This window comes from Babylonia areolata, chromosome 3, assembly GCF_041734735.1.
Source record: "Babylonia areolata isolate BAREFJ2019XMU chromosome 3, ASM4173473v1, whole genome shotgun sequence".
In the NCBI taxonomy this organism is placed as follows: domain Eukaryota; kingdom Metazoa; phylum Mollusca; class Gastropoda; order Neogastropoda; family Buccinidae; genus Babylonia; species Babylonia areolata.
This window is the reverse complement of record NC_134878.1, coordinates 10,565,190-10,593,033: the sequence shown is the minus strand read 5'-3', so window position 1 is coordinate 10,593,033 and position 27,844 is coordinate 10,565,190. Positions and strand designations below refer to the sequence as shown.

Sequence of the window (27,844 nt, the reverse complement as noted above, 5' to 3'; positions counted from 1 at the left end):
GATATTTTATTAGTTTATTAGCAATCACAGTTTACACAGAGATAATCAATATATGAATATAGATATATCTCAAGAGGAAATAAAAAGATAAAATTGATTTTGTATCAAAATTTTCAAACACTCTACTACGAGACAAATCAAAACTATCCATCTAACAAACAAAATTTCACACAGCGTCTTGACAACAAATATGATGTATATCAAAACGGTATCACAGATAAAGTTAACAGTGCAATGTACTCCGATAGTGCTGGACAAACAGAAGTGCATAAGTATTCAATCGCTTTTGTTTTACTTCGGTTTTTCATTAACATCTGTCAGAAGCATACAGAAGTGTTTACGACCATTGGTTTTATTCCCATCAGCTGGAGAAAACAATTCAAATATTGAGCTTCTTGTAAGGCTGCTCCTGTTCGTGTTAAAGTAACATTGTGAAACATATCTTTCAGGAATCCAGGGTTGATTATTCCCACAATCTTATGAATCCACAAGCATTAATTTTTGTTTTCTCAAGGGAATCATCATTTTCAGTCCTAGTGTTCTCAATACACCAGCATGCTTGAAACTGGATCAGATGTCATTTTTGACAGTTTAAAAAAAAAAGAAGTAAAGTACACATAGCATTCAGCATCATGTGTTTGTGAAGGAGTAATAGTAGACACTTTTCAAAGCACGGCGATCATGTGCGTAGATGTGTGGTATCTGCCAGGATTTCATAATCTGAATGATTATATTACAATCTGACAAAAATTCCCGGGAGTATTTCTGATGCTGAAAAGCACTCTCTCCGATGTGTGTCTCTTTTTAATGTTTGTTTGAGACAGAGACCCAATACATTATGTTTATATATATCTGGATGATGTAAGGCGCTTTGAGCAGTATTAGTACATAGAAAAGCTATATATGATTATCATGATCACATTGTTTCAGCATTAATTCATGCCAGAAAACTTCAAATGTAAAGGAATTCTATGTTTTTGATCATCAATTTTTTTTCTTCTTTTTACAGTACTTTGTGCAGATAATTTGTCATGTCCACTACACACTATTTATGCTGGTTGTTGTTGTTGTTGTTTTTTAACTTATATTTTTATGTGTGGTCTATCAATACAAGAAACCTTTGAAATGAATGAAATGGCCTGTTCCCCTACAAAGATGGTCAGTACCATCATGGAAAAATAATCAGACACAGGGACAGCTCCACACAGAAGGCAAGAGACTGTCAAGGGGACAGTGAGGTAGAGGGAGAGAGGAGGGAGAGAGGCAGGGGGTAGAAGAAGGGAGGGAACCAGTGACAGAGATGCTAAAATCCCATGACAAATGTATAGGTCAAAAGTGTCATTTAAAAAAAAAAAAAAAGTTAAAACACTCAGATACACCGGAAATTTGTTTAAATGATCCATATGACTTGAAACACAGAAAAGATGTTACATTTAAATATAATGCTAAATATTGATAAAATACAAGGGTGATTACAAGGAACTTTCTTCCCTTAGGTACTGAGTAATTTTATGGCATAAATGCCTTTGACAATGAGACAGTTTTTCATACCCAACAAAAAAATTACCTGTCTTCAATATCTCTCTCTGAATATATAGATAGTCTATATCTTCAAAACAATGTAGATGAACATTCTATGGAAGAACTCTTGATTCTGTGGAAATGATCACTCGGCAAACAAAAACACCCCATGATATGCAAATACCTTATTAAAAACAAGACACTAAAAATGAAATACATTCTGTGTCTGACACAATTTGAAACTTCATCTTAACTCCCCCCCCTTTCCATCCAAACCCCACAAAGTTTGTTTCATTTTGACAAAGGCCTAGAAAATACAATTTCTGTTCTCCATTCTAAAAAACTGAAGGCATTCACGTTTACCCACAGAAATCAATACGAATGTGAGGTACCAATACCAGCACTAGGAAACACAATGAAAAATCAAGCACACAAATGGAGGCATGGAAAAAACCTGAAAGGCTAGTGCAATGGAAAACCAAAAAACACAAAAAAAATTTATGTACATGCTTTAAAAGTTCAGTATTTGGCAGTGAGAAAATGGTGTCCTTAAATTAGGTAATATAAATGATAGGGTTAAAAAAAAAAGAAGAAAAATATATATATATACAAATTAATCACTAGTATTTCAAAAAAAAAAAAAAAAAGTCCAGGTCTTGCTTTGGACTACACAGGAAAAGTGTTACACTGCACAGTCTGTTCACATGTAATAACCTGAGACTAATGCAAATAAAACATAATATAATAATCTGACTTTAGTGCAAATGAAACATAATGTAATAATGACTCCAGTGCAAATAAAAAATGACGTAATTACCGGACTCCAGTGCAAATAAAACATGTCTTAACTTATAAAAAAAAAAAATATAAAAAAAAAGTTAAAATACAGCCCCAGGCTACAGTTAAAACAATGAAGAATTGGAAAGATGCACTGAGCAGCATATATAAACACCATCGAGTTTGGTCCACACTTTGAGGTGAACTGATTTCTGCTTTTTGGGGAGGGGGCTGGGGGGGAAGGGGAGAGCCAGGGGGGATTGGTTAGGGATGGCGGATGGGACGGGTTTAGACAGTGAATTAGTTGATTACGTGCAAAGTGCGTTGATCAATGTACAATCACAACAGACAATCACTACAGACAGACAGACAGACAGAACAAACAGCATCTCTGGATGGAGAATGGAAGTTAACCTTACGACAAAAAACTGAAAAAAAAAGAATCATGATACCACCAGTTTGGTTTTTTTTTCAGGAAAACATGATTACTGAGCAGACTGAACAGAAATTCTGGAGAATTTCATGATTTCTGTTGTTGTTTTTTTTAAACAAAATCAAAAGAAAAGAAAAACAAAATAAACTATCCAAAAAGAAACCACACCACCATGAATTTTAAAACATAGCCCAATTATCACAAAAGCAGATCATACATGAAAAGATAAATACTTCTGCTTTCCATCATCAGAAAAAAAGAAAAAATTACATGCGTTACACAATTTCCAATATTCTTCATAAAGAAAAGTTGCTTGCTAGGTAAACTAAATACACACAAACACACACATAAGATACTTTCATTGATTCATCTAAAAAATAAAACAAAATCTAGAGACTGAAAAGACTAACTGAACATCACCTAAATGAACGGAAGAAACGTCCACAGGTTCACACCACCCAAAGTTCACTGGAAGCTAAACTCTTACGTCACGTGAAGCGAGCGCTGCGATACAGATGGTTGTAGCTCTTGCTAAGGTTGCTGTTGAAAAGTTCCCGTTTGGAATTTCCCACCACCTGGGAGGCCCTCTCAGTCCAGTAGTCTCCCTTGTCCACGTGGGCTGAACGCATGGAGGGCTGTTTGGAAATGTTGTCAAAAAACATTCATTCAGATTGTGGTAGCAACCAACCTTTGACATGTAAAACAAAAAAACAAAAAACAAAAAAACAAGCCAAACTTTTAGACTTGGACTGATGACATTTGAGGGGCTGTTTGGAAATGTTGTCAGAAAATATTTATTCAGATTGTGGAAGCAGCCAACCCTTGACTTGTAAAACAAAACAAAACGTTTAGACTTTGTATAATTATATTTGAGAGACTGTTCAGAAATGTCACCAGAAAACATTTATTCAGATTGTGGAAGCAACCAACCCCTCAACTTGTAAAAGAAAACAAATCATTTAGACTAATTATATTTGAGGGGACGTTTGGAAATGTCGTCAGAAAACACTTATTCAGACTGTGGCAGCAGTAACTCTCAAAATGCATACAATAAAACAAAACATTTAAGACTAATTTATTCCTTGTCCAGATTCAAACAAACGAGACAAATGTCAGGACATGTTAGCACATACAAAAAGAAAAAAAAATGTAATGGTAAACAAGTCTCACACTCATGTGATTGATGTTATCATATAAACATTTGAGCAATTTTCAGCAAAGTAGGACTCAAGAACTAGCCAGAATACATGGTTGATGTTATCATATAAACATTTGAGCAATTTTCAGCAAAGTAGGACTCAAGAACTAGCCAGAATACATGTCTGTGTACAGGACTATGGTTTGTACCCGAATCGTACTGATCTTTACCACCTCGTTACTTTTTGGGTCTGATGTCATGGTTGTAAGAATTACAAGAGTGAACCCCCTTCCCTCACTTCTAACCTGTGAGAGCTTTTCATTCCAGATCAACTTACGAACTGCTGCTGAATTTTGGAGAGGTGGTATGCGGCTAGGGGGTGGAGGGGTGTGAGAGGTGGGGGGGGGGAGGAAGGAGGGGGGGGGGGGATGTTGTACAAAGCAGTTACCATGTTCCCCAGTATGAACTCCCACTTCCATACAGAATTACCCCCCCAAAATTGAGATTAATGAAGTTACCCTACAACTTATTATTTCAGCACATCATCAGTACTAGATACAAGACTATTTCATAATCTTTAAAAAAGAAATTGTAGACCCATTTTGCTGATAAAAATTTGATTGATAAAAACGGCATAGGCACCACATTCACAGACCCAACACAAAGTCTGAACATGCTTCCCACGTTTCAAAGCACACTGATTCCTGATAAATACATGCTCTGCACTGAACAAGCCCACACACAAGATGCATTTCATGCTCAGTGATGGAGACTGCATCAACACTAAATAAATAAAAAAATTCTATTTTTGATTACTGAATTCAACTGAATACACACATTTGAAAAATGAAAAAAAAAAATCAGTTGAATCATTCACACTCCCTCCCTTCTCATCCCACCTCCCGCTCCTACAAAAAATAATGAATATATAACTCAATTTCAGAAGACACTGACCAGATCAATACAAGTATCTCCGGCTCTTTGCCAGGCTGGTGGAGAGCTCAAGGTCCAACAAGGTATCGTAATAGTAGCGACGGTATGGCTGTTACCAAAAACATAAATAATTTTTTTTTTTTAAATTAATCAATAATGAACTATTTCTTTTAAAAAAACATGATAATAATACTTCACTCTTGCCTGGGACAATCCTTCTGTATACTTCACTCTTGCCAGGGACAACTCTTTTTTGTTGTCATGGGTTCTTTTATGTGCGCCACAATGCCCTTATTCTGATATTTATAACTCACTGAGTCATTTCTAAATAAATGTGGCCCGAGAGGAGGAGAGGGTGTTCATGCCCTTCCCACACATGCTATCATTTACATTATTCCTCTAATTGGTCAAATCCCTGCAAGATTATTCAAAACATTTCAAAGAGCTGTGTTGGTAGTGTGATGTAATATTCATCATTTCATTTCATCATAACATAAATAAACTGGTTATTGTTCACACACACACACACACACACACACACACACACACGCTGGTGTGGGGATTATTCATTAATTCATAATAAAGCATGAAAATTATACAACATTTTGAAAATACTGAACAAAACACACACAAAAACAAAAACAAAAAAAAACATGAGGTCTAAACCACATCGATCAATCAAAACCTTTTTTTTTTAATTCATCATCAGAAATGAAATTTTAACAAACCCAAAGTTTGCTGTTTGATATAAGAATGTTTCTTTCAACCTGTGCACATCAATCATCATTTCAATGTTTTATCAAAATCCAGGACAATTTTATCGTGGAGTCTATTGAAGTTTCAGATTATCCGTCTTCATCATGACTTTCCTTTTCTAACAACTTCATTGCAAAAACAGCAAACGCTTGTCCAACACTCCATACAAAACTGACAAGGAGGCAAGACAGCGGACAAAGAACGGTGGCTGAGCCAGAAACTGTTTTTCCCCTCACATCAATGCTTAATTTCAATCCAGTGAATCCAATTCGTTTGTTTAAATGTTCACACAAAGCAAGTGTGTCATTATTAAGCAGAAATGCAGTTAGTCTGCCAAGAATCTCCATTTTTCTACATTGCATTTGCAAAATCTTGTTCTACTGCACTGTCTGAAAACAACGATGAAACGGAAGTGAATTTCCAAGCAAGTAAAACACTAAAACACAAAATTTCAAACCTAGCAACAATCTGACACTGTCTTCTGAAAAAAAACTACAACAAAAAACTGGACACCCTGAATATCTGGGACTGATTTGATCCCTGCATTAATCAACCTATCAAAAATAAAATAGTTTACGAGAAAAAATCAGTGTTAGACCTTTCAGCTGTGATGTCGTGACTTGGAAAAGTTGCATCTGTCTTTCAGTTTATGTAATATTTAGGTAAGGGTGTACAAGTTATTAATTTATTCTTATTTCACCTGTGTCTTAAAAAGTTGAATTATCTTACTGAATAGTTTCCTTTTCTATGATGATTCAAATGTACATAGAAATCAAGAAAGCATGTACATTTGTTGTTGTTTTTGTTTTGCTTTTGTGTTTTTGTTTGTTTGGGTTTTGTTGTTGTTTTTTTTTGGGGGGAGAGGCTTCTTGTTTTTTGTTACTCATACTATAGTTTCCTTTTCTATGATGATTCAAATGTACATAGTAATCAAGAAAGCATATACATTTGTTGTTGTTTTTGTTTTGCTTTTGTGTTTTTGTTTGTTTGTTTGTTTTGGGGGAGAGGCTTCTTGTTTTTTGTTGTTGTTTTTTTCATTTATATCTTAAACTTCTTAAATTTTCTTAAATGAAAGTTTTCCTTTTCCATGATGACTGAAGTGTGTATGGTGGTCAGGGAAGGGTGTGCCAGTGACTCGTTCATTTATTTTCAGTTCTCTTTGTTTCTTGATGAGCATTTGAAAGAGCTGAATGTTGGTGATTTTCAATTGCTTTAACTGCTTGAAGCAGGCAATAAAGTCTTTTGAACTGAATTTTATTTTCTAATAAAACATACACAAAAAAACCCAAACAAACACAACCAATACATTTCTTAACAATCAAACATAACAGATATCTAAACACTTAAATGACAATACCAAGAACGGCCACCATCGTTTAAAAGAACAGAAACACCACAAACCAAAAATTAAAGCATTCACAGAAGTGCATACTTCTATTGTAGAAAAAAAAAAAACTATTAAAAAAACACGCACAACATAATTTGATTTATTTTGTGAAGCGTGTTTTCTGTGTTGCAGTCATATAATGTGCTTTGGAAAAAGAAAAAAAAAAAAAAAATAATAAAAAAACTCAAGTGTTTACCAAATAGTATACGTAACAAAGAATTGTTGTGTTGTTATTCATGTGAATAATGGTTTGGGAGCAAATACATATGTATATATATATAATACATCTCTCTCTCTCTCTATATATATATATATATTTTTTTTTTTTTTTTTTAAATAAAAAACAACAACAACAAACAAACACCATCGAACATTTACCGAATAGTAGGGGTAGTATGGGTAGAGGGGGTCCGTCAGCCTTGCCAAGCGGTAGTCCTCAGCCCTCCTCTTCAGGTAGTCGGCGTAGGCAGAGGAGTAGTATGGGTAGTAGGGGTAGTAGGGGGACAGGCCGTAGCGCGCCCTGAACGAAGGGCGAGCCAGCACGGGGCTAGCGGAGCGCGGGCGAGGTCGGGAGTAGGATGACAAGGGTCGGGAAGTCAGCGCTGACACCTCCGCATCTGCACACCACCACCACCATGATGATGATATTATGATAGATAGACTGGCGTCCATTTTCAATTGCGTTATGTCACAACACATCTATACTACACACACACACACACACACACATACGCATATAGAAAATCAATATGCAAATTATCTAAAAATATACACAGATGGATCTGTTCTAGAAGATGGTAATTCAGGAGCGGCTTTTGTAATTCTTTCATTTAGAATAAAAATTATACTATATTGGTAGACAATATTCCATTTTCACAGCTGAACTTATAGCCATACTTATGGCCTTAAATTATATTTCAGACATTCCGAAAACTGTAAGTGAAATTTTATTATGTGTAGACTCGAAGTCAGTATTACAAGCTATAGAATCTCCAAATTCAAAGAAGTGAATTGAGATGACAATGGAAATAAAACATATTATTCACCAACTGACAAAATAGGGCATTAAAATAACTTTCTGTTGGGTACCTTCGCACTGTGGAATATCTTCAAATGAGTAAGTAGACCAAGCAGCTAAAAGAGCAGCACGTAATTTCGAAGGCGCAATACAACTTGACATCCAGTTAGATCTACACGAATGCATAAGTTGGTATAGAAAATGTATCTAGAAATCGATTTAAGAAATTACTTATAGATTCAAATAATCAATATTACCAATGTTGTGTAAAGACAAAGAATGCAGCTAATCCCAAACATTTTCTAAATTCGACACCAGCAGCACGTTCAAGACAAATTACAAGTCTAATGTATAGACTTCGTTTAAATGCCTTTCGTATAAAATTTTCTAAAAATATAAAATGTATATGCGGTAAGCAAATAACTGTCAGCCATCTACTCATTCATTGTCCGAGAATAAGACAGTTAATTCCAAAAGATGTAGTTGATGACTTTTCTTCCAATATTTCATTAGCCACTCAAAAGATTTTGAATTGCTTAGAATGTTTTCAGAAATTTTAAACACCAGTCCAGTTGGTAACCTCCTTTGATATTTTATAATTAATGCTGTTATTTTTATTTACATTGTTGTAGGTTAATACTTGCTGATATGCATATACATATTCTCCTTCCCATGACACCTCATTCAACACACACCACAATCTCTTTAGACTTTTTCTTATAATATACTTTTCCTCTGATACATAACATGAACACTTTTTTTACACTAATATTCACATGCATTCCCTTTCCTTTATCCACTACTTTACTCCTTTCCGTCTAAAAACACTTATAGTGAATAGACGTTAAACTGAAGAAGAAAACACATACGCACACACACATGTATGTAAGCAAACACACACACACACACACACACACACACACACACAAGAGCACTGGTCTAGACTTATCATGAATCAAACAGTATTTAGCCATCAGGACACAGACAAACATAATGTGTGGTCTAGATATATAATGAACTGAATAGTAGACAAACATAATATGTTGTCTGGGTAGATAATGACTCAAACAGTAGCTATTCGGACACAGATAAATCATATTGTGTGATCTAGATATATATCGTGCATCTAACATTTTTTAGCTAAAAGGACAAACATAATGTATGGTCTAGATATAAACTGAATCAAAATGATATCAAGGCACACAGATAAACTAAATGTATGGTCTCTTACAGGGAACAGCAGCCCAAAGTCCACAACAGAGAAATCTGTTGTGACAAAATGTAATACAATCCAATACACACACATCCGTCAGCATCCCTCCAGGACTCCTTACCTTCATCTTCCAACGAATCGAACTTGGACTTGTCCTGAGGAATAGACAGTATCAAATGAAACACGTTGTTTAGTTGACTATGTAATTTATATACAAAATAAAACGATGGTCGACCAGTCCAGGAAAAAAAAAAAATATATATATATAATACTATTCGAAATAATAATAAACTCTTTACACATCCGTTTGCACGTATACATGATATAGTAGCTATTCTTACATCTTATAACAAAGACCTTGTATTTTCATTTGCAAAATATATCGCAGAAGCATATAATATCAAAAGGAAAAGATTAACATCAGTATAATAGTAACATGATTGTAACATGATACAGAAAAATTTAAGATAACATAAGATAGATAAATAACGAAAAAAGAAGTTCAGCTATAAGGTTGTATGGTCGGACGTCCGTATTTTTGTTGTTGTTGTGTCAATTAATTGACTGTCATACATGACGAGTATGGAATATCTATTAATGTTATATGTGAGATTGTACGAATGTTTATGGGTTTTTAAATATGTACTTAAGTTGTTTGTTAGTTCCCTTTATCTTTTCTTGTTTTTTTTTTCTTTCATTTGTCGTTCACATAAGTTGAATTATCCCCCTTGGCAGTAGCGCTGTAGAACACTATTTGTCAATAAAAAAAAAATGTCAGAGAGAGAGAGAGAGAGAGAGAGAAGAAAATATATATATAAAGTTATAGATACCATAGCCTTTCATGGCCATCGAAGCAGTGAATCCATATCAACCCTATCCAGAGCTCAGCACAGGGAGGCAAGGCTCAATCTTTTTCTTCCGCCCGCCGTTTATATCTCCCCCCCCACCGAAATCAGGTACCCATTAACACTTGGGTGGAGTGAGGAAACTCAAGAGTAAAGTGCCTTCCCTGAAGGACACAACACTATGCCCTAACTGACAGGGCCTCAAACCCTGATCACTGGTGAACACAGGATCAGAAGTCCTACCGACTGCTACAACAGCTCCAAACAGTATACACAGCTCAGTCAACTTTCTTTCCCCCCAAGGATTACAATTTCAGGCATGGTCTATTCTTCTAATCTGTCCTTGATCAACTATACTACATCTAACACATAAATACATGTGGAAAAAAAAAAGAAAAAAAAAAGTCTTTTGTGCACATGAACATATGTGACTCCATGCATCCACACACGCACACACACATGTACACACATTTAACTTCTTTTTTTTTTTTTATCTATCTACTTACCTATTTATCTGTATATCTATATCGATACTGACAGATGGACAGGAGAGAGACAGAGACAGAGAGATGGAGAGAGAAGTACATCACTGGTATAAAACCATTGCAAAAAAGTTAAAAAAAATATGGTGACTACAATCACATTAATAATATATATAAAAAAAAATAATAAAACAACAACCTATCAACAACAAAAAAGAACTATCACCATACAGAACAACATGAAGGGAGTGGCAACTTTTTCACTGCAAACAAAATTTATCCTGTTTTGTTCTTATTCTTTTGTGTTCTTATTCTTGTTCTTATTCTTTTGACAAACAATTATAAAAAATCTCTCCCTCTCTCTCTCTCTCTGTGACTCTCTCTCTATATCTATATATTACATACATGTGTGTGTGTGTGTGTGTGTGTGTGTGTGCATGCGTATGCGTGTGTGTGTGTGCATTCTGATAAACAATGGCTCTGCCTAAGACCAAAAAAAATGCCAACGTCACCCACAAACATTTTGACAAACAATGTTCTCTTCAGGGTTACCTTATCCAAGCTGTACCGACGACTCAGAATGTCAAGATCAAGGTCATCCCCTTCAAACAAACAGACAACCACAAGCAACATGCATCAAAACCATGGTGGCATGCAAAATCAAATAAACAATGCAGGCAGAACACACCATGTGTACAATCCACAATTTAGCCACCCTGTCAATTAAAATGTTCCTGCAAGCAGATACATTAGAATCTTTCAATACTGGCAGCTCCCTATGTTCCAGAAAGCAGAAACATTAGAATCTTTCAATACTGGCAGCTCCCTATGTTTCAGAAAGCAGAAACATTAGAATCTTTCAATATTGGCAGCTCCCTATGTTCCAGAAAGCAGAAACATTAGAATCTTTCAATACTGGCAGCTCCCTATGTTCCAGAAAGCAGAAACATTAGAATCTTTCAATATTGGCAGCTCCCTGTCAACCACAAACAAAAAAGAAGAGACTGGATTAGCAAGGGTTGGGGGTTGGGTGGAAGGTGTGGTGTGTGTGTGGGGGGGGGGGGGGTGAGGGGGGGGGGGGGTAAGTGGGGGGAGTAAATCATATCCATAAAATGTAATATTCTGGAACTGATTCTTCCTTTTCCATTCTCCTGTCCTTATATATATTCTATTCACAGGCGGTTGCTAAAATATGCTTTTAAGTTTTTATTATTTCTTCCTTGTTTTTGTTTTTTTATACTTTATTGATCAGCTATCAACCAAAACATGGTTTGAAAACTTAAATTTACTTTAATCTGTAGTTAACTAATTTGTCTTTTCTTTATTCATGTTGATCAAGTATATAAAACATGTTTTCTTTACATATTTAAGCTGAAATTCTAAAGTTGGTTATGTTTGGTTTTTATGTAGATGAGATCATGACAATCACAAAATGAGTTTGTTTCTGCATGCTTGGTTAGAAATACTAGAACTTATTTCTGCATGCCTGGTTAGAAACACTAAAGCTTGTTTACATCTGCATGCTTAGCTAGAAACACTACCATGCAGTCATTTTCACTGAGGAAAATACAAACACAGAATGCAGAGCAGTTCTGCTCAACATGGTTTAATAAATGCACAAAGTATTAACAGCAAAATGCTTCTGGATACTGAAGTGAACACAATATCAAATCTTTTTTCTTTATGCAAATAAAAATCAAATTGTCACCTCAGCTAAAACAAGCACCAACTATTAATAAATTCAAGAAACAATCAGACAATTTCTCAAAATTCTTAACCATTTTCTAGTTTTGATGTGTAAATTTTGGCAAATTGGGCGTGAAACCTTTACCAAAAACTAATCATGCCAAGTTGTTTTGTGGAGCAAAGAAGGTACTCGAAAGATGCTTTGCAACTTGTTTTATCCCTACTCCACTACAGCTACCACCACAACTTAAAATATGATTCAAACCAGATCCATTTTATGCATATAAAACTGGACCGTGGACACAGACCAACTAATATCACAGGGAAAACACAAAACTCAAACCTGGTCATTCCATGCATTTCTACATGCCAGACCATCGGCTGCCCAGAAGGCTCTTCTATGGCAAGCTTCAACAAGGGAAGAGATCACACAGAGGGCAGAAGAAGCGCTTCAGAGATACTCTGAAAGTCTCTCTGAAAGCGTTTGATATCAACCCTGACTCCTGGGAGCAATCTGCAGTGGACCGTGACAAATGGCGTGCTGCTGTGCACAAAGGCGCCAAGTTGTGCGAGACCAACAGGACTGCTGCAGCTGTTGAGAAGAGGCAGGCCAGAAAGTCATGGGCAAACAAGCTCCCTGACAATGATATGCCTGTCTTTGTCTGCCCCAACTGTCAGCGAACATTTCGTGCGCAGATTGGACTATTCAGCCATATGCGCATTCACAGATAGATTCATGAGCATCCCCCCCCCCCATCACCACCCTCCCCCCATCCCCCAGCTGGATGACAACGATGGTCATCATCCATCTCAATGGACACACACCACCACCCACATGTCTAATCAGGAACATGTTAAACAGGAGCTGAATCAGATTCACTGATGCACAAAGCTGTGACCAATTTCAACTCTGCCATGGAAGTGTGTGCTGAGACACACATGATTCGTAATCAGTGTAGGTCCTTAATTAGCTTAAATGATAAACAAAATGAAAACAATAGTAAGATCTACATGTACTAGGATACAGAAGAAATGCATTTATATACTTTTTTGGGGAGGGGAGGGGGAGGGTAGGGGGCGGGGGAGAGGCATTTAATTGCATGAATCTGTATGTGCAAAAGAGATTAAAAAAAAATTAAAAAATTAAAAAAAACCCATGCAGGACAACATTCCAAAAGTCCAAAACCGCCCATGCATACGATGAAGAGAGCGAAAGGCACCAGAACAACAGAAGCATGTCACAGCAACAAAACACAACAGTAGCAAGGTGCTAACAATCACGTCAACACAACATAACACAACACAACACAACCCGAAAAAAAATAAAACCTGCCTCTTCAGCAGTCAACAACGCAGCAGATACTGGACCTGTTTTTGGTAAGGACTAGAAAAACGACCATAACGCTCTTCTGCTGAAGATGGACGGTAACTGCAACTCCGGTAGCCTGCCGGAGAACACCGCTGATTCAAGGCATCACAGAGACTACATTTCATTGCACTAGAGCTCAGAGTTGGGGAAAAGCGGACAGAGTTTTCGTGGTAGTATTGGGTGTGCCCTGGGTAAAGGGTGCCGAACTGACGGAGGCTGTGACGACACAGCACGCACAACCGGGTTGTGTGCATACACGTGTCGGATTCTGCACAGAGAAGTGCATGTGGGTGTTTACTCTATGTGTGTGTGTGTGTGTGTGTGTGTGAAAATTTGTGAGTGTGTGTGTGTGCATTTGTATGTGTGTGTGTGTGTGTGTGTGTGTGTGTGTGTGTGGCATACTAAACACAGACAAAATGAGAACTTACATTACAGATGGGAAAAAGAGGCAACTCTGCACTTTTCTGATCTTTAGTCCTTGGAAAATCCACTTGTGAAAAGAACCTGTCTCAGTTTGATCAAAACAACACATTTCTTATACTTCTTGTGCACTCTAGTTTCCTTTTTTTCCTCCATTTTTTTTGTTTGTTTGTTTGCTGATTTGCTGCCCATGTTGCCTGATTTTGAGTTCTAAGATGTCAGTATAGGGTGAAAGCCTAATGGTGCCATACATATGTGCAGAGAATTATTAATGAGGTTTAAATCCATGGATTGGTGTATGGAACCAATATGCAGGTCGAGTCTCTCATGAACTGCAGGGTTTTTTCTTCTTTTTTTTTTTGTTTTTTGTGGGGTTTTTTTTGGTAAACTGTAAAGATGTAGAAAATCTAATTTCATAGTTTAATTTTAAAATCTGTAATATTTACAGTAAAAAAAAAAATGCAGAAAGGTTTAATCTATAGTTAGGATTGTTATCTGTAAAATTTACAGTTAAAAAAGAAGCATTATAAAAATGCAGAAAGGTTTAATCTATAGTTAGGATTGTTATCTGTAAAATTTACAGTTAAAAAAGAAGCATTACATTTTATTTCATAGTTGAAATTCAATTCTGTACAGAAATTTACAGAAAATTCGTAATGGTTGGCATGTATGCCGCATGCACAACACAAAAGTCCTACTTCATTCTCTGTTCACACCCTCTTCTAAACACATACAAGCCCTGTTTGAACAGGTTTAGAAGATATTACACAGCCTTGAGATTAAAACACAAGGGGGATTTTTAGCACATCTCATCTGCATTCAGTGGACCTTTAACACTTTGTACCCCATCAGTGCAGTTGCACTTCAACTTTCATGGACCATCCCCAAAACGCTTGAGTACACTGTCAAATCCTTAGGGTAGGTGTGGGTAATTGCGAATGATCCAGTCGAAGCGACCAGCTCAACGTGTGTACTGTAAAGATTACATATTGTGCAGTAGTTGAACGTAGTTCTTTTGTTTTTGAAGGCTTTCTCTGACTGGTTGCACCAGGTAAAGTTCGTCTGCTCATTCTTTTCAACTTTTTGTCAACGTTTGAAATAGCAGGGGTGCATGAGGCTAAATACGAACGGGCAAGTCTAACTGCGAATGATGGCTTTGGGTACATGTAGACAATTAAAACAGAAGCAGGTCTTTAACTCATTAGACATAATACATTACTGGAACATCCCACTAGACTGTTGTATTGTTGGTTTTGATCAAACATGCACACTAACACACAGACATTTAAACACACACACCCCACACCGCGCACAAACACACCCTTTTGAGAGCGCTCAGTAGCTGTGCAGCATCATTCACAAATAGACTTACATCAAAATATCCTACGGTCTAATTGCAAGCGGCAATATTTTGCAGATTCCTGTCAAAACTGACGTTCTGATGATCTGTCACCAATATGCTTTCTTAAATTCTCCCAGCACTGGTAATGCGCAATCAACATATCTGATCAAATAAAACTATTTTAAACTGTGTCGAAGATCAAATCCTACAACTTGCTTCCCTTGATTTTAGGATTTTGAGAGTATGTTTATAACCTTGGTTGGCAGTGGTGCGCAAAGAGAGGAAATATCATGGAAATAGCCAGAAATATCCAATGTTTGACTGGTTCTCTGAAATGGATTTTGATTAAGGGATTAGGAAAAGGTTGAAGCAGACGTTAAATTGTGAAATGCAACCGTTAAGAACGCTTCGAAGTGGGGTGGTATACTTTTCGTTCACAATTACACGCTGTTTGCAGTTACCCATACCTACACTACACACACTCAATCCCCAATGAAGAACTTAGAGGCTAAAGCCAAAAAGCTAAAAGCATGAAGTAAGAAGATGACTAAATGAGAAAGTGAAAATGAATATGCCCACTGCAGTATAGAAATATCCAACCCTGTATTTGGACCAATGGAAGTAACCAGCTGTTATAGATAAATCAATACTCTGGGTACAAAGTCTGAGCTAAGGGACAAAACTCACTGGAGGCAGACAGGCTTTTGGGTTTCCTGCCCCTGGACTTGCCGTGGGCGTCAGGCCCACCACCAGGGACGCGGCCAATCAGATCGGTTTCAAGCTGCACACACCAAAGACAAACATTTTTTTTCTGAAAACTGTGTGCGTTACTCAAACAAAACGAAATGAAATGGAGTGATATAAAATCCTGGTTGTCATGGTCATGTTTGTGTTGTCGTTATTTGTTGTTGTTTTTAATTCAAACTATTTTGCTAACTGAGAATATTTCATTCTTTACAATCACACACACACACACACACACACACACACACACACACACACACACTCATATTCACAATGTCCACACACACACTTTACAATATTGCTAAGCTTTTAAGTTCAAACATTCGCACCATTGTTCTTATACCTTTTTTTTTTTTTTTTTTGGTTGTTGTTTTTTTGTTTGTTTTTTTTTGTTTTTTGTTTTTTCTTCCTCTCTCATCAATCAGCACAGATACCAACCTTTCGTACAACGAAGGGTGGACGGGAATCAACTGAGTCAGACAAGCTGAGGTCTGTGATCCTGCGAGACAGCGAGGTTGATCTGCAAAAAATGGACAGTTTTCAGTTTCACTTTCTCAAGGAGGCATCACTATGTTCAGACAAATCCATCCACCCTACACCACACCTGCTAAACAGATGCCTGACCAGCAGCATAATCCAGTACGCTAGTCAAGAAATTTGGCAGGAACATTTTGAATTTGGTAGGAACACTTGGACTTCAAGCCACATCAGCATATGTGTATTTTATCTACAAAGTGTACAAACGCTTGGGCCTGCCTGCAATATGGTGTAACTGCTATGATTAAGCTGTTTCAATGACCGTGGTTTCAATGTAAACACACACACACGATTAGCTGAGCATCATCACGCGAGATCAGGGTTAGTAGTGACTGCCCTGGCCTTGTAATCGACAGGTCTAGAGCATCTGGGTAATGTTACCACAGGAAAGCATGTGACTATGCTATGTAGTCGAAACAAAAATGAATTCATCAGTACAATTCTGACGTTGGCATAACATGAGAACAAACTGCAATCGAGCGTAACAAAATATGGTGAAATCGTAACAGTTGGCATCTCTGGTAAAGGATTCTTTACACTATATATATATACCACTGTATGTGTATGTGCATCCCAAATCAGAAAATCTTAACCAACAAAAAAAATATAAACTGTTGTTTTTTTTACCTGGGTCTCCGGGCTGGACTCCGGCTCCTTCGGCTGGTTCTTCTCCCCTGTTACATTCATGTGCATATCAATGTGGATTTCCAGTATCGTCACAGAATATCAATATATGTAAAATGATTACAACAGTCAAATTATCATACTGTGCTGACCTCAGTTAATATGCTTATGTGATTTTCTGACTATAGAATATCAATATCTGTAACATTAGTTCAATATTCAAAATATCATACAGTGCTAACCTCTGTTAGGATGCACAAGAGATATTCTAGTCATAGAATATCAATATTTGTAACATTGTAACTTTAGTACAGTATCAACAAGAGAGGCAAGGCCTTCAAGACTCACTTGTGATACACACTTAAAGAAAAAAATACTAATAAAAACTTATAAAACTTCAAAATTAGTTTGTTGAAATGTGTTCTCTATTCGTTATTATAATTATATACAGCATTGCGAAAAAAAAAAGTCTTCAATGCAGATTCGAACCACAGATGTTAGGGTTGAAAAGGAGTGGTTTTACCCACTGCACTAACACGGGTCCAACGTTGAAACTCAAAAATTATTATTTGAGCATGTTCTTTTAACGGAATGAATCAACAGAGGCAATCGAAGCCGTAACGCGGTTTAAATCATGTTATTTTGGTATATCTCGGACATTTAAACATTTCTTTCAAGTCCGAGGTAATGGAGACATTCCCATCCCCTCAAAAACACTCAGAAATCCATGTTCGACAAGCTTTGTCTTTCCACTCACTGAGAAACTACGCTGGACACCGTCCATTCAATGTCTTTTTCTGTTCATTCTAGTTTATTAAGTATCCACTTTAAATACATATAATTATGTGACCTGGTTGAAGAAAAAAATTGACAAAAAACAAGAAGGCCAGAGAATCGACTGACAGACAGAAAATATGAAAAAAACTTAACCGTATGAAGAGCACAGGAATAGGAGTCATAATTACTGCCGGAAAAAGAGGGCGCTAGCCAACGGGACAAAGGGGAGGTTACCGACTTCCGGGAGGTTATCGGCCGTAGTTACTTTCGTTTTCTCCACATAGGCAGATAGTAGTTTGCACAGGACAGGAATGTCAGACCCCTGCCGGAGTCTGCACTAGTTGGGTCACGGTTAAGTATGTGTAATTAAATATTCATATGCAGTAAACATGTCAATGATTACTTAAGAAATTCTTTTAATTTGGTGGTAAAGGAGACACACGTTGCCATCCTGTCAGGGTTTGAAACATGTTTAGTCAAGATCTGTACTGACCAGTGCCATGTAGATAAGGCAGTGAAACGGTCAATTCATATTTTCTTTTCTGTTCATTCTAGTTAATTCAGTGTCCGCTTTAGAATATTCATATGCAGTAAACACGTCAATAATGTAGTTAGTGTCACAGTATGTTTTCTGTCCAGAATGTGTATTTCTTTGCTTTTAATTGCGAACATGAAAAACGAGGTCATGTCTTCTCATTAAACACAGCCTACCTTCCAGCAAGTCAGTGATAACTTGTTTTTAAAATTTTTGGATTTCAGGACTGAACCTTAACGAAATAAAATTGTTAATGATATGGAAATATGGCTTAATTTTGGAGACTTAAAACCTATTATTGGTATGACTGTGAAGATTTTTTCATACTATATTTAAGCCAAATTTGGTACTGGTAGACAAAGTATTTCCAGAGAAAATGGCAATGCTAAAGTTTACCACGGACACACGGACACACAGACACACACACACACACACAGACAACGGAACACCAGGTTATAACATAGACTCACTTTGTTTACACAAGTGAGTCAAAAACATCATACAGTGCTAACCTCTGATAACATGTTCAAGAGATATTCGTCATAGAATATCAATATTTGTAACACCGGTACAATTTCAAAAATGTCATACAGTGCTAATCTCTGTTAACAATAACATTCTAATGCACTTCTCTCTGCACTTTTTATCTAGGTTGCAGTGTGTGAAATCACGCTATCCACAAATTTCTGTGACGATACTGTGAGAGTGAGACAGAAGCACATACACATGCTCACTCATTCACCCCCCTCACACACACAAACACACACGAACATACAACCACTCACACACATCATGTGAGATTGGTACAATTGTATGCATGCACTCAGGAGCATGGATGTTAGTATGTGCATGTGTGTCACATGTATGTAAATGTGTCCAGTATGACTCAGTGTGTGTGTGTGTGTGTGTGTGTGTGTGTGTGTGTGTGTATGTGTGTGTCTCTGTGTGAGTGTGTGTGTGTGCATGTGTGCACATGTGTGTGCATGCATGTGTGCCTACATAAGCACTACATGTATGCGTGTGCGCATGTTTAAGTGCATATATGCCAAAATGCAGAGCATGTATATCTGTTTTTAAAAAAAACTTGTGATCTGCTGTGTGTATAGTTGTTGCTGAATGCTGTCAACACTGTGTGTGGTTTGACACTGACTCTTTCTTGATCCAAAGCATCTTCCAGGGCATCCAGCTCTGGGGACAAGGACTCCTTGATGACGGTTTTCGTGGCAAACTCCAGCTTGGGAGAAATGCCCTGAAAAATGCACAGAAAAGAACATTTAGTTTATTTATCAGAGACTGATATAAGCTTACAGTTGGACCAACAGCAAGGTGAGAGCTGTATGATCAATGGTTTCTCCACTGCAATGGGAAGTCATTTACAGCTTAGTCGTTTGTGAAGGACTACCACTCTTCACACTAGGAGGCTAGAATGAACAGGATCTTGGGGGGCAAGATGGCCTTTGGGGATTATTCCAACTCTGAATGTTCTAAATCCTTCTTGGCTCTTGACTGAGAGAGTGGGGATGATATAACTTGGGCAAGACACCCTCCACTACAATCAAATCTCGCCCAGATATCTAGTCAGGACAACAGTTGCTTCCTCTGATGTTATGATGGTCATTGTCAAACACACCTATCATATTTTAATGTGCTGGATAAACATTGTACTCACAGTCCATCCAACTGCTCAACTGCAAAACAACACAGTTAATGACACATTATCTTAACTATCATACTTCTTCAGACAAATAAGACTAGGCTTTGCTGAAGACATCTGAGCCCTTCTGCTTAATTCAACATCCCCAGGTTACAAAAAAAAAAAATCATAAAGAGGCCCCCAAATACTGCAAAACCACACCAAAAATCATTAAAAAGGCAAACCATACACACATACTTTGTGTAACAACAAAAATGTGCATGTCTGATGGGCACCACAGAATAACAGGTGCAAGCCATTTGCACAAATCAAGAATCCCCGAGGTACAAAAGTACACACACACACACACACACACACACAATATGAATGAATAACATACACTCAAATTATGCAAGCATAAAAAAGAAACATCTAAAGATAATTTCATAAATCAATCAACTGCCTGATGGAGTACCGTAAAGTGCAGTCTATAAGCCGCGACTTTTAACCCCAACTTCAAACTCAGCGGCTTATACAATGATGCGGCTTATCTGCGGATTTTAACGATCCCGGGAACGTCACGTTCTCGTCTATTCTTAGCTGCCCTTCAACTCACCAAAATCATAAATTCTGTCCATGAATTTTTGGATGAGCTTCAGGATAGTGTGCTAACTGTTCGTGTTTTATAAATCAAATCCACACACATTAAAGCCTTCAGATCAGCATTCAGTTCTACTCTGCTCAGGCGTACACCTTCATCATGCCAAAAATGCGACGTTATGCCTATGATGCAGCCTTCAAATTGAAGGCGATCAACCTAGCAGACGACAGTGCAAGCGACGAACCAGCAGCGACCTCCACCTTCATGTTCATGAAGTGAAAGCGAGGCTGAAGTCAGTGACAAGATGGTGGAGGAAGTTGTACTGGTTCTCTTCAACTCGGGCACTGAAGATGAAGATTTTAGTGCATTCAGTGAGCAGGATGATGTTGAATAAATGTGCCTATCCCTAAATTATGGATCTTATTTTCATTGTGTGTTGGGTTTTTTTGTTTTTTGTTGTTGTTGTTTTTGTGGCACTAGCAGTATTTTCGCTTGCTTTTCTTTGTGTTGTTCCCGCTTGTGTTTATTTCATAACCTACAGTATCAACAGCTTTTCTGTAGTATCAGTATGTGTTCCGGTACCGGAAATAAGTGCGGCTTATAAACCGGTGCGGTTTATGTATGTATAAAGTTCAATTTTTTCCAAAATTTAGCGGGTGCGACTTATATACCAGTGCACTCAATAGACCGAACTTTACAGTATTTATCTGATTTATGAAGCGATGAGTTACTTATAGACAAATTAATCAACAGCAATGCTTTAATCAATTACACTCAAGGCCTGACCATCACACTGGGTTTATGTGAAGGTCAGGCATCTGCTATTTTTCTCCCCAAAGCAAACGTAGTGCAGCACATATGGAAGAGTTCACACGCTTTTGACACCTCCGTGAAACTGCAACAGAAACTGAAACTTACGGGAAAGGCCACACTTCTGGTGAGGAGCAGCTCACGATCCGTGGAGGAATAGGTGGGTGCCAGCGACGGGAAGGGGAAGAGGAAATCACGGGCGAAGGCAGAGTACGACGCCAGACGGACGGCGCCATCTCTGTACTCTGACAGCTGCAGGAGTTCGATGACCACCACTTCATCTGAAAGCCACAGGAAAAGAGAGTTCTTTTAGGGGAAGGTGTGTGTGTGTGTGTGGGTGTGTGTGTGTGTGCCAGTTACTATGTCAGCGTGTCTTGGGCAAGTCAAATCTGGTGGAGACCATCCCTCTCCAGAGTAGATTTTCTTGTTGGGTTTACTCCCCATATACGGCAGGAAGTACTGGGTTGCATGGTTACCAACAGCGAAGAAGAGCATCTGACCTGACACTCAAAACAATGGACTGACAACATTACAGAATGAATGAGAAAACCAATGGCAGAGACCCAGGCTCTGACTTCCAACCCACAGACCTGGAGGAATCCAGTGAACAGTTGTTTTGTATTTGTATTTGTATTTCTTTTTATCACAACAGATTTCTCTGTGTGAAATTCGGGCTGCTCTCCCCAGGGAGAGCGCGTCGCTATACTACAGCGCCACCCCTTTTTTTTTCTTTTCTTTTTTTTTTGTATTTTTTCCTGCGTGCAGTTTTATTTCTTTTTCCTATCGAAGTGGATTTTTCTACAGAATTTTGCCAGGAACAACCCTTTTGTTGCCGTGGGTTCTTTTACGTGCACTAAGAGGCACTCTGAGGCACCCCAATGACACTTCATAGAGTTAAAGAAGAAGGAAAAGGAGAAGAAGAAAGGAAGTTATGATGGAGGTATCCATCACTTTTCAGGGTATATATCTCTTCCATTTCTAGGAGTATGCACACGAGAGTTCCTTGCTGGCATGAGTGGAACAACAAACTTTAGAAACAGAGATCAAGTTTTTTTCAGGTTAACTTTAATAAAGGATAACTTAAATCTTCAAACAGGAAAAGTCAAAACTCACCTTCCAAATAGTCAGACACTTCTGCAGGATCTAAGGCAGAGTAATATGTCTGAAAAGAAAACATATATACATATACATATCTGTGTAGATTTGTACATATCTATCTATCTATCTATATCTATCTATCTATATATATATATATATATATAAAGGCTACATAAATTATTTACCAGATGCAATCGCTATCTAAAAATAAAAGTGGGCTGGGAGGGTATTTGACAGATGTATACATTCAATAAAAAAAAAATTTCCATAAAATTTACATTCCACAACATGCAGACTGCCAGTTGGAATTATTCTGGTCAAATTTTGGGTGGTAATCTCACTGCTATAACCAGTTCTGTCTATTGCCCTCCCCACTCCCCTCCATCTCCCGATCTGAGAATCCTGTTTTTAGTATATTATATAAATAAATCATGCACAATTAATTATATATGTGCATTTCTTTTCCACAGACTTGTGCTATTCTAATATGCATAAAATATGACACTCACTTTATCTGACGCTTTGTCTCTCAGACATATTTATACATGTGAATGTGTGACTGTACGTAAACACACACACACACACACACACATGAACACACACAGAAATCAGGTTCAGACCTTCTGGAAGCTGAACTGTTCATGGATGAGAAGCGGGAAGACAGAGGTTTGAAGTCGTGTGATCCTGTGGCTGTCCAGAAGAGAGATGCTGAGGTATACATCCTCCTTGCTTGGCAGCCATACGCCTGGGGCTGACACCTGTACATCACATTTAGAGATTTAAAAAAAAAAATTTAAGAGTATTTCTGGCCCCTATCCGACATTGATTTACCAGTATATATAATAATAATAATAATACTGTACATTTATATAGCGCCCTTTCTCACTTAGAGCTGAGGGCGCTTTACATGAAAGAAAAATATTACAAGTGATATGAAACATTCATGGCCACTCTTTCTCAAAAAACCCTCCTCCAACTCACACTCTCCCTTTCTCACTCTACATACATCCAAAGTGAGCTAACATGGATGGTGTTGGAGAAAAAGAAGCTGAGAGTACTTATAGATAGGTTTTAAAAAGATGAGTCTTTAGTGATGAACGAAAAGCAGAAATAGAATCAGATGCATTGTGTTGATAAGGAAGGTTGTTCCAGATGTGAGGAGCAGCAAAGAAAAAAGAACGTCCACCATAAGTTCTTGTATTGATGTGAGGAAGTTTCAAAATGTAACCGTCAGAGGAAGAGCGGAGATTTCTTGTGGGAGTGTAAACACTGATATGGTCAGAAAGATAAGTAGGTCCTGCGGAGTGGAAAGCAGAATAGCAGAGACAACACAACTTTGTTTATTTAATTCTGGCTTCAATGGGGAGCCATTGTAGAGTGGCGAGGTGAGGAGAAATGTGATCAGTACGTGGGACTCTGAGAGTCAGATGGGCAGCATTGTTTTGAAGTTTTTGACATTGTTGCTTACAGTCCAGCTGACAGCACAGGGACATGTCAGGAATGTTAAAAAAAAAAAAAAAAAAAAAAAAAAAAAATCAAGAATACCACACAAAAAATTCAAAGCGTCTGAAGCTTTCAGACTTAAACATCACTTCCAACAACAGAAAAAAAAAACACTTTAAAAAACAACAACAACAGGGCAGCAAAACATTCTTGTCAATGGTGGTTGATATCATGGTGTGTGTGTGTGTGTGTGTGTGTGTGTGAAAGTATGTGTATCTTTGGGAGTATATTTTGTGTGTGTGTGTGTGTGTCTGTGTGTGATAGAGAGAGAGGGGGAGCAGCCTGGGTGTGTGTGTGGGGGGGGGGGGGGGGGGAGAAAGAAAGCTGCTAAACTAAAAACATTGACCTAATTCAAGGTGTAGAATTTTAGAAAGTGTGTAAATGGCGAGTATATATAATATATATCTATAGATATATACATAATCAAATATTATTTGCCTTGAAATATTCAGAGTAAAAAATATGTAACACAGAGTGACTACATTTAAATCAAATTTCACAGCAGAATTGATTATCCAATCCAAAAATTCAATGAACAGGCTTCAAAAGGCAGTGGGGTTTTTTTTTGTGTTTTTGTTTTTTTAATCCAAAACTAGTAAACCCAATGTTCAGAGGGGTATGTCAGCACAAATGCACTTGAAACAAAACAAAGAAATTTCAAAGTCTGAAAACATAAACTTGTGCCAATCTTATGAAACCGAAAGTCCAATGTGACCAACATACATAATTTACAAAAAAAAAACAACAAAAAAACCACAAGTGTCTGTGGTAAACAAAGCAAAGATTTTTGCTTTGATCATGAAATCATTACATTTCAAAAATGTTTTTCACTGTTTGCAAAAGGAATGATATGTAGATCCAGATGTTTTCTTAAAAAAATTTAAATCATTCTATGAAAGGAGAAGTAGTTTTAAGGTATAATATCTACACACAGACTGATCAACAACCAAACAAAAATCAAACACAGTGTAACTTGTTTTGTACTTGGAAAGCCTACACAAATTACCCACACTTTGCAAGTAATAATACACAGACCAGACAGGGAAGCACGGTGGAACAAGAAGTGCTTTGGCTTTAAGGCTCATATAAACAGGTTTTAGGAGGCTATGGCTCCAGGTACACATGTATCTTGAGAAAAAAATCAACTTTCTTTAAACTTTTTATTTGTAATACTTAAACTAACTTTGAGTATTTATGGAGCCCACCAGAAGTTACCAGTTTGAAGCCTCATGAATTGCATAGCTTAAAATATAATTATTTTTTTTTTTAAAGCTTCACTGCATTGAATTTGTGAAAACTAAATAACTTATTTGTTCCACAAAGTGCCATCTGCATCAATTAAATATTTTGTGTGTCTTTTAATATTTTTTAAGTTAGTTTTTAATTAGCAGTTATTTTTTCTTTCACTTGAAACACATGAGTAACAGAAAGTTCTCCACACAGTGACAGTGGTTTGTACAGTATATTAGTGGGAACAGCAACAGCAATAAATGAATAAGTAATGAAAGGATGTAGCATGATAAACTTAGGAGTAATATGGAAAAAAGTAGAGAAAAAAAATCTCATTTGTTTTCATTTTCTATTAATGCATTCATGTTAAAGTGAAATCAGTTTCTATAAATCCTACCCATGGACCAAGTGACTACACACACACACACACACACACACAGAGAGAGATCTGGCCAGCACTGTATTCAACAGAATTTTTAAAGTGGAAATACTTTATCCTCACATTAAATAAATACATCCTTGTTTTTAATTCTGGGCAATTCTTGAACAATTTGAAAATTTTAGATTGACTCATGCTGATGCTTTTGTATCATGGATATATTTTTAAAAATTTCTTGATTGCTTAATTTTTATCAAATTTAAGTTAAACTGAACTTGAACTTGACAAAATCAGTGTGTAGGCCTTCTGGCGTTTACACGGTCCATACGCTCCTACTGTTACTGTGGCATGTGTGGGTAGTATAATGCCTACAAACTACCAGAGACAAACTGGATCGTAGACAGTTGAACTGCCTTTCCAAAAAGCGTCAAGCCTGCTTTTGAAACTGTTAACTGATGGGGCTGTGACCACTTCTTCAGGTAGGCTGTTCCAGGTGTTCACAACTCTCTGGGAGAAGTACCAGCTGCGTACTGTAAGCCTGCATCTAATCTTGGCCAGTTTCAGGGAGTGCCCCCTGGTGTTCCGACTGGTGTTTAGTTCGAGGCGAGGTCTGTCTGTATCATACAAACCATGTAGGTACTTGTATACATCAATCATGTCACCTCGTTTCCTTCGGTGCTCTAAGCTTGGTAATTGCAGTTAGGCCAGTCTTTCATTATATGGTTTATTTTTGATGCAGGCCAACAGCTTAGTGGCTCTATGCTGGACATCCTCAACTTTGGTGCACAATGTCTTAATTGTGATGGGGCTGCCATACCGAGTGTCCATATTCCAGAATCGCTTGCACAAGGCTTTTATACAGCTGAATGAAAAGATCTGGGATTAGGAAATCAAATGTTTGTTGAATAATTCCCACCACTTGGTTAGCCTTTCTTGTTGTTTTACCGACGTGTTCTTTGAAACAGATCGAGGTCCTTGTCAACAAAGATGCCCAGCTCTTTTTCAACTGCACTCTCTTGTAGGCGGACATTGAACTCCTCATCCCTAGTCCCTTTCATGTAGTACACTGCCTCAGATTTCTTGGTCCCAAGTTTCAGGACATGGCATTTATCTGGATGGAAATGCAGAAACCATTTGTCTGACCATTCCTGTAGACTGTTAAGGTCATCCTGCAGTGCTTCTATTGCCTCAGTTGTGTCGCTGCATTTATTGACTTCAGTGTCATCAGCAAACATAAAGCCAATTTGCCTTCTAAGTTCTGGCTGATTTTCTTCTTTTTTAAGTTTTTAAGACACTTCTGCCTTTCAGTATAATCTACCTTACCCCATACAAATATTCTGAATATCTGTTTAGAATAACAAGTAATGAGGGAATATGTGTCAGTGCATTACTGAAATTCATAAACTCTTGTGTCAAAGAAATACTGGTTGGAGTTGTTTTTTTCTTCTTCATAATACAGATTTTTACTTTTTTTTCTTTTTTTTTTCCATTTTAGCATTCACATGATCAGTCTGCTTCTGTGAACCATATACCTTCGTTCGGAAAACAAGATCCGCTTTACAAGGCGAGGCGATAAGCGCTAAGAGACTTAGTGCCTGGACATGATGGGGCTTGCACAAAACAAGGTCAAGCCGAACTGGGAAAATAGTCAACACAGCCGGCGGGAAAAAATAAACACAAATAAAACACAAAACATCGAAAAAATAATGAACCGATTTACAGCCATCACCTACCGCATGGATACTCAGCTCAACACAACAACGCAAGGCTCTTCTAGGCATGATGCCGGTTTTGCAGTGGCTAGGATAGCTCTAAAAGGCAGCGTTCCAACCCTCCTCGGCGTACTGTGGGCACGTCACCGAGATTCTTGCCAGTCCCGAAAACCGTCCTCCCCGTTGCAAGGGACGCATTCTCGTTGGTCGCGGGAGTACCTTGAGATTCGTCAATCTCTATTGTTTATACTTTCAAGTGTTTGTGTCCGTGTTGCACGCATTTTATGGCATATAGAGTTATTTTCTTTTATTCTTATATGAATTTGACATGCCATTATAGT

The 27,844-nt window shown here is 37.5% G+C and overlaps 1 protein-coding gene across 1 annotated transcript; it reads right to left on the bottom strand.

Moving 5' to 3' along the window:
• LOC143279715 (uncharacterized) lies at positions 1-27,809 on the bottom strand. Its single transcript, XM_076583828.1, has 13 exons — positions 27,525-27,809; positions 23,300-23,437; positions 22,695-22,743; positions 21,690-21,862; positions 19,688-19,786; positions 17,229-17,275; positions 16,503-16,584; positions 16,008-16,101; positions 11,056-11,105; positions 9,298-9,331; positions 7,324-7,562; positions 4,824-4,911; positions 1-3,366 (listed from the first exon to the last, which is right to left on the bottom strand). The coding sequence occupies exons 1-12, from the start codon at positions 27,570-27,572 to the stop codon at positions 4,828-4,830; spliced, it is 1,137 nt and encodes a 378-aa protein (XP_076439943.1). The 5' UTR covers positions 27,573-27,809; the 3' UTR covers positions 1-3,366; positions 4,824-4,827.
• Between the last annotated feature and the right edge of the window lie 35 nt (positions 27,810-27,844).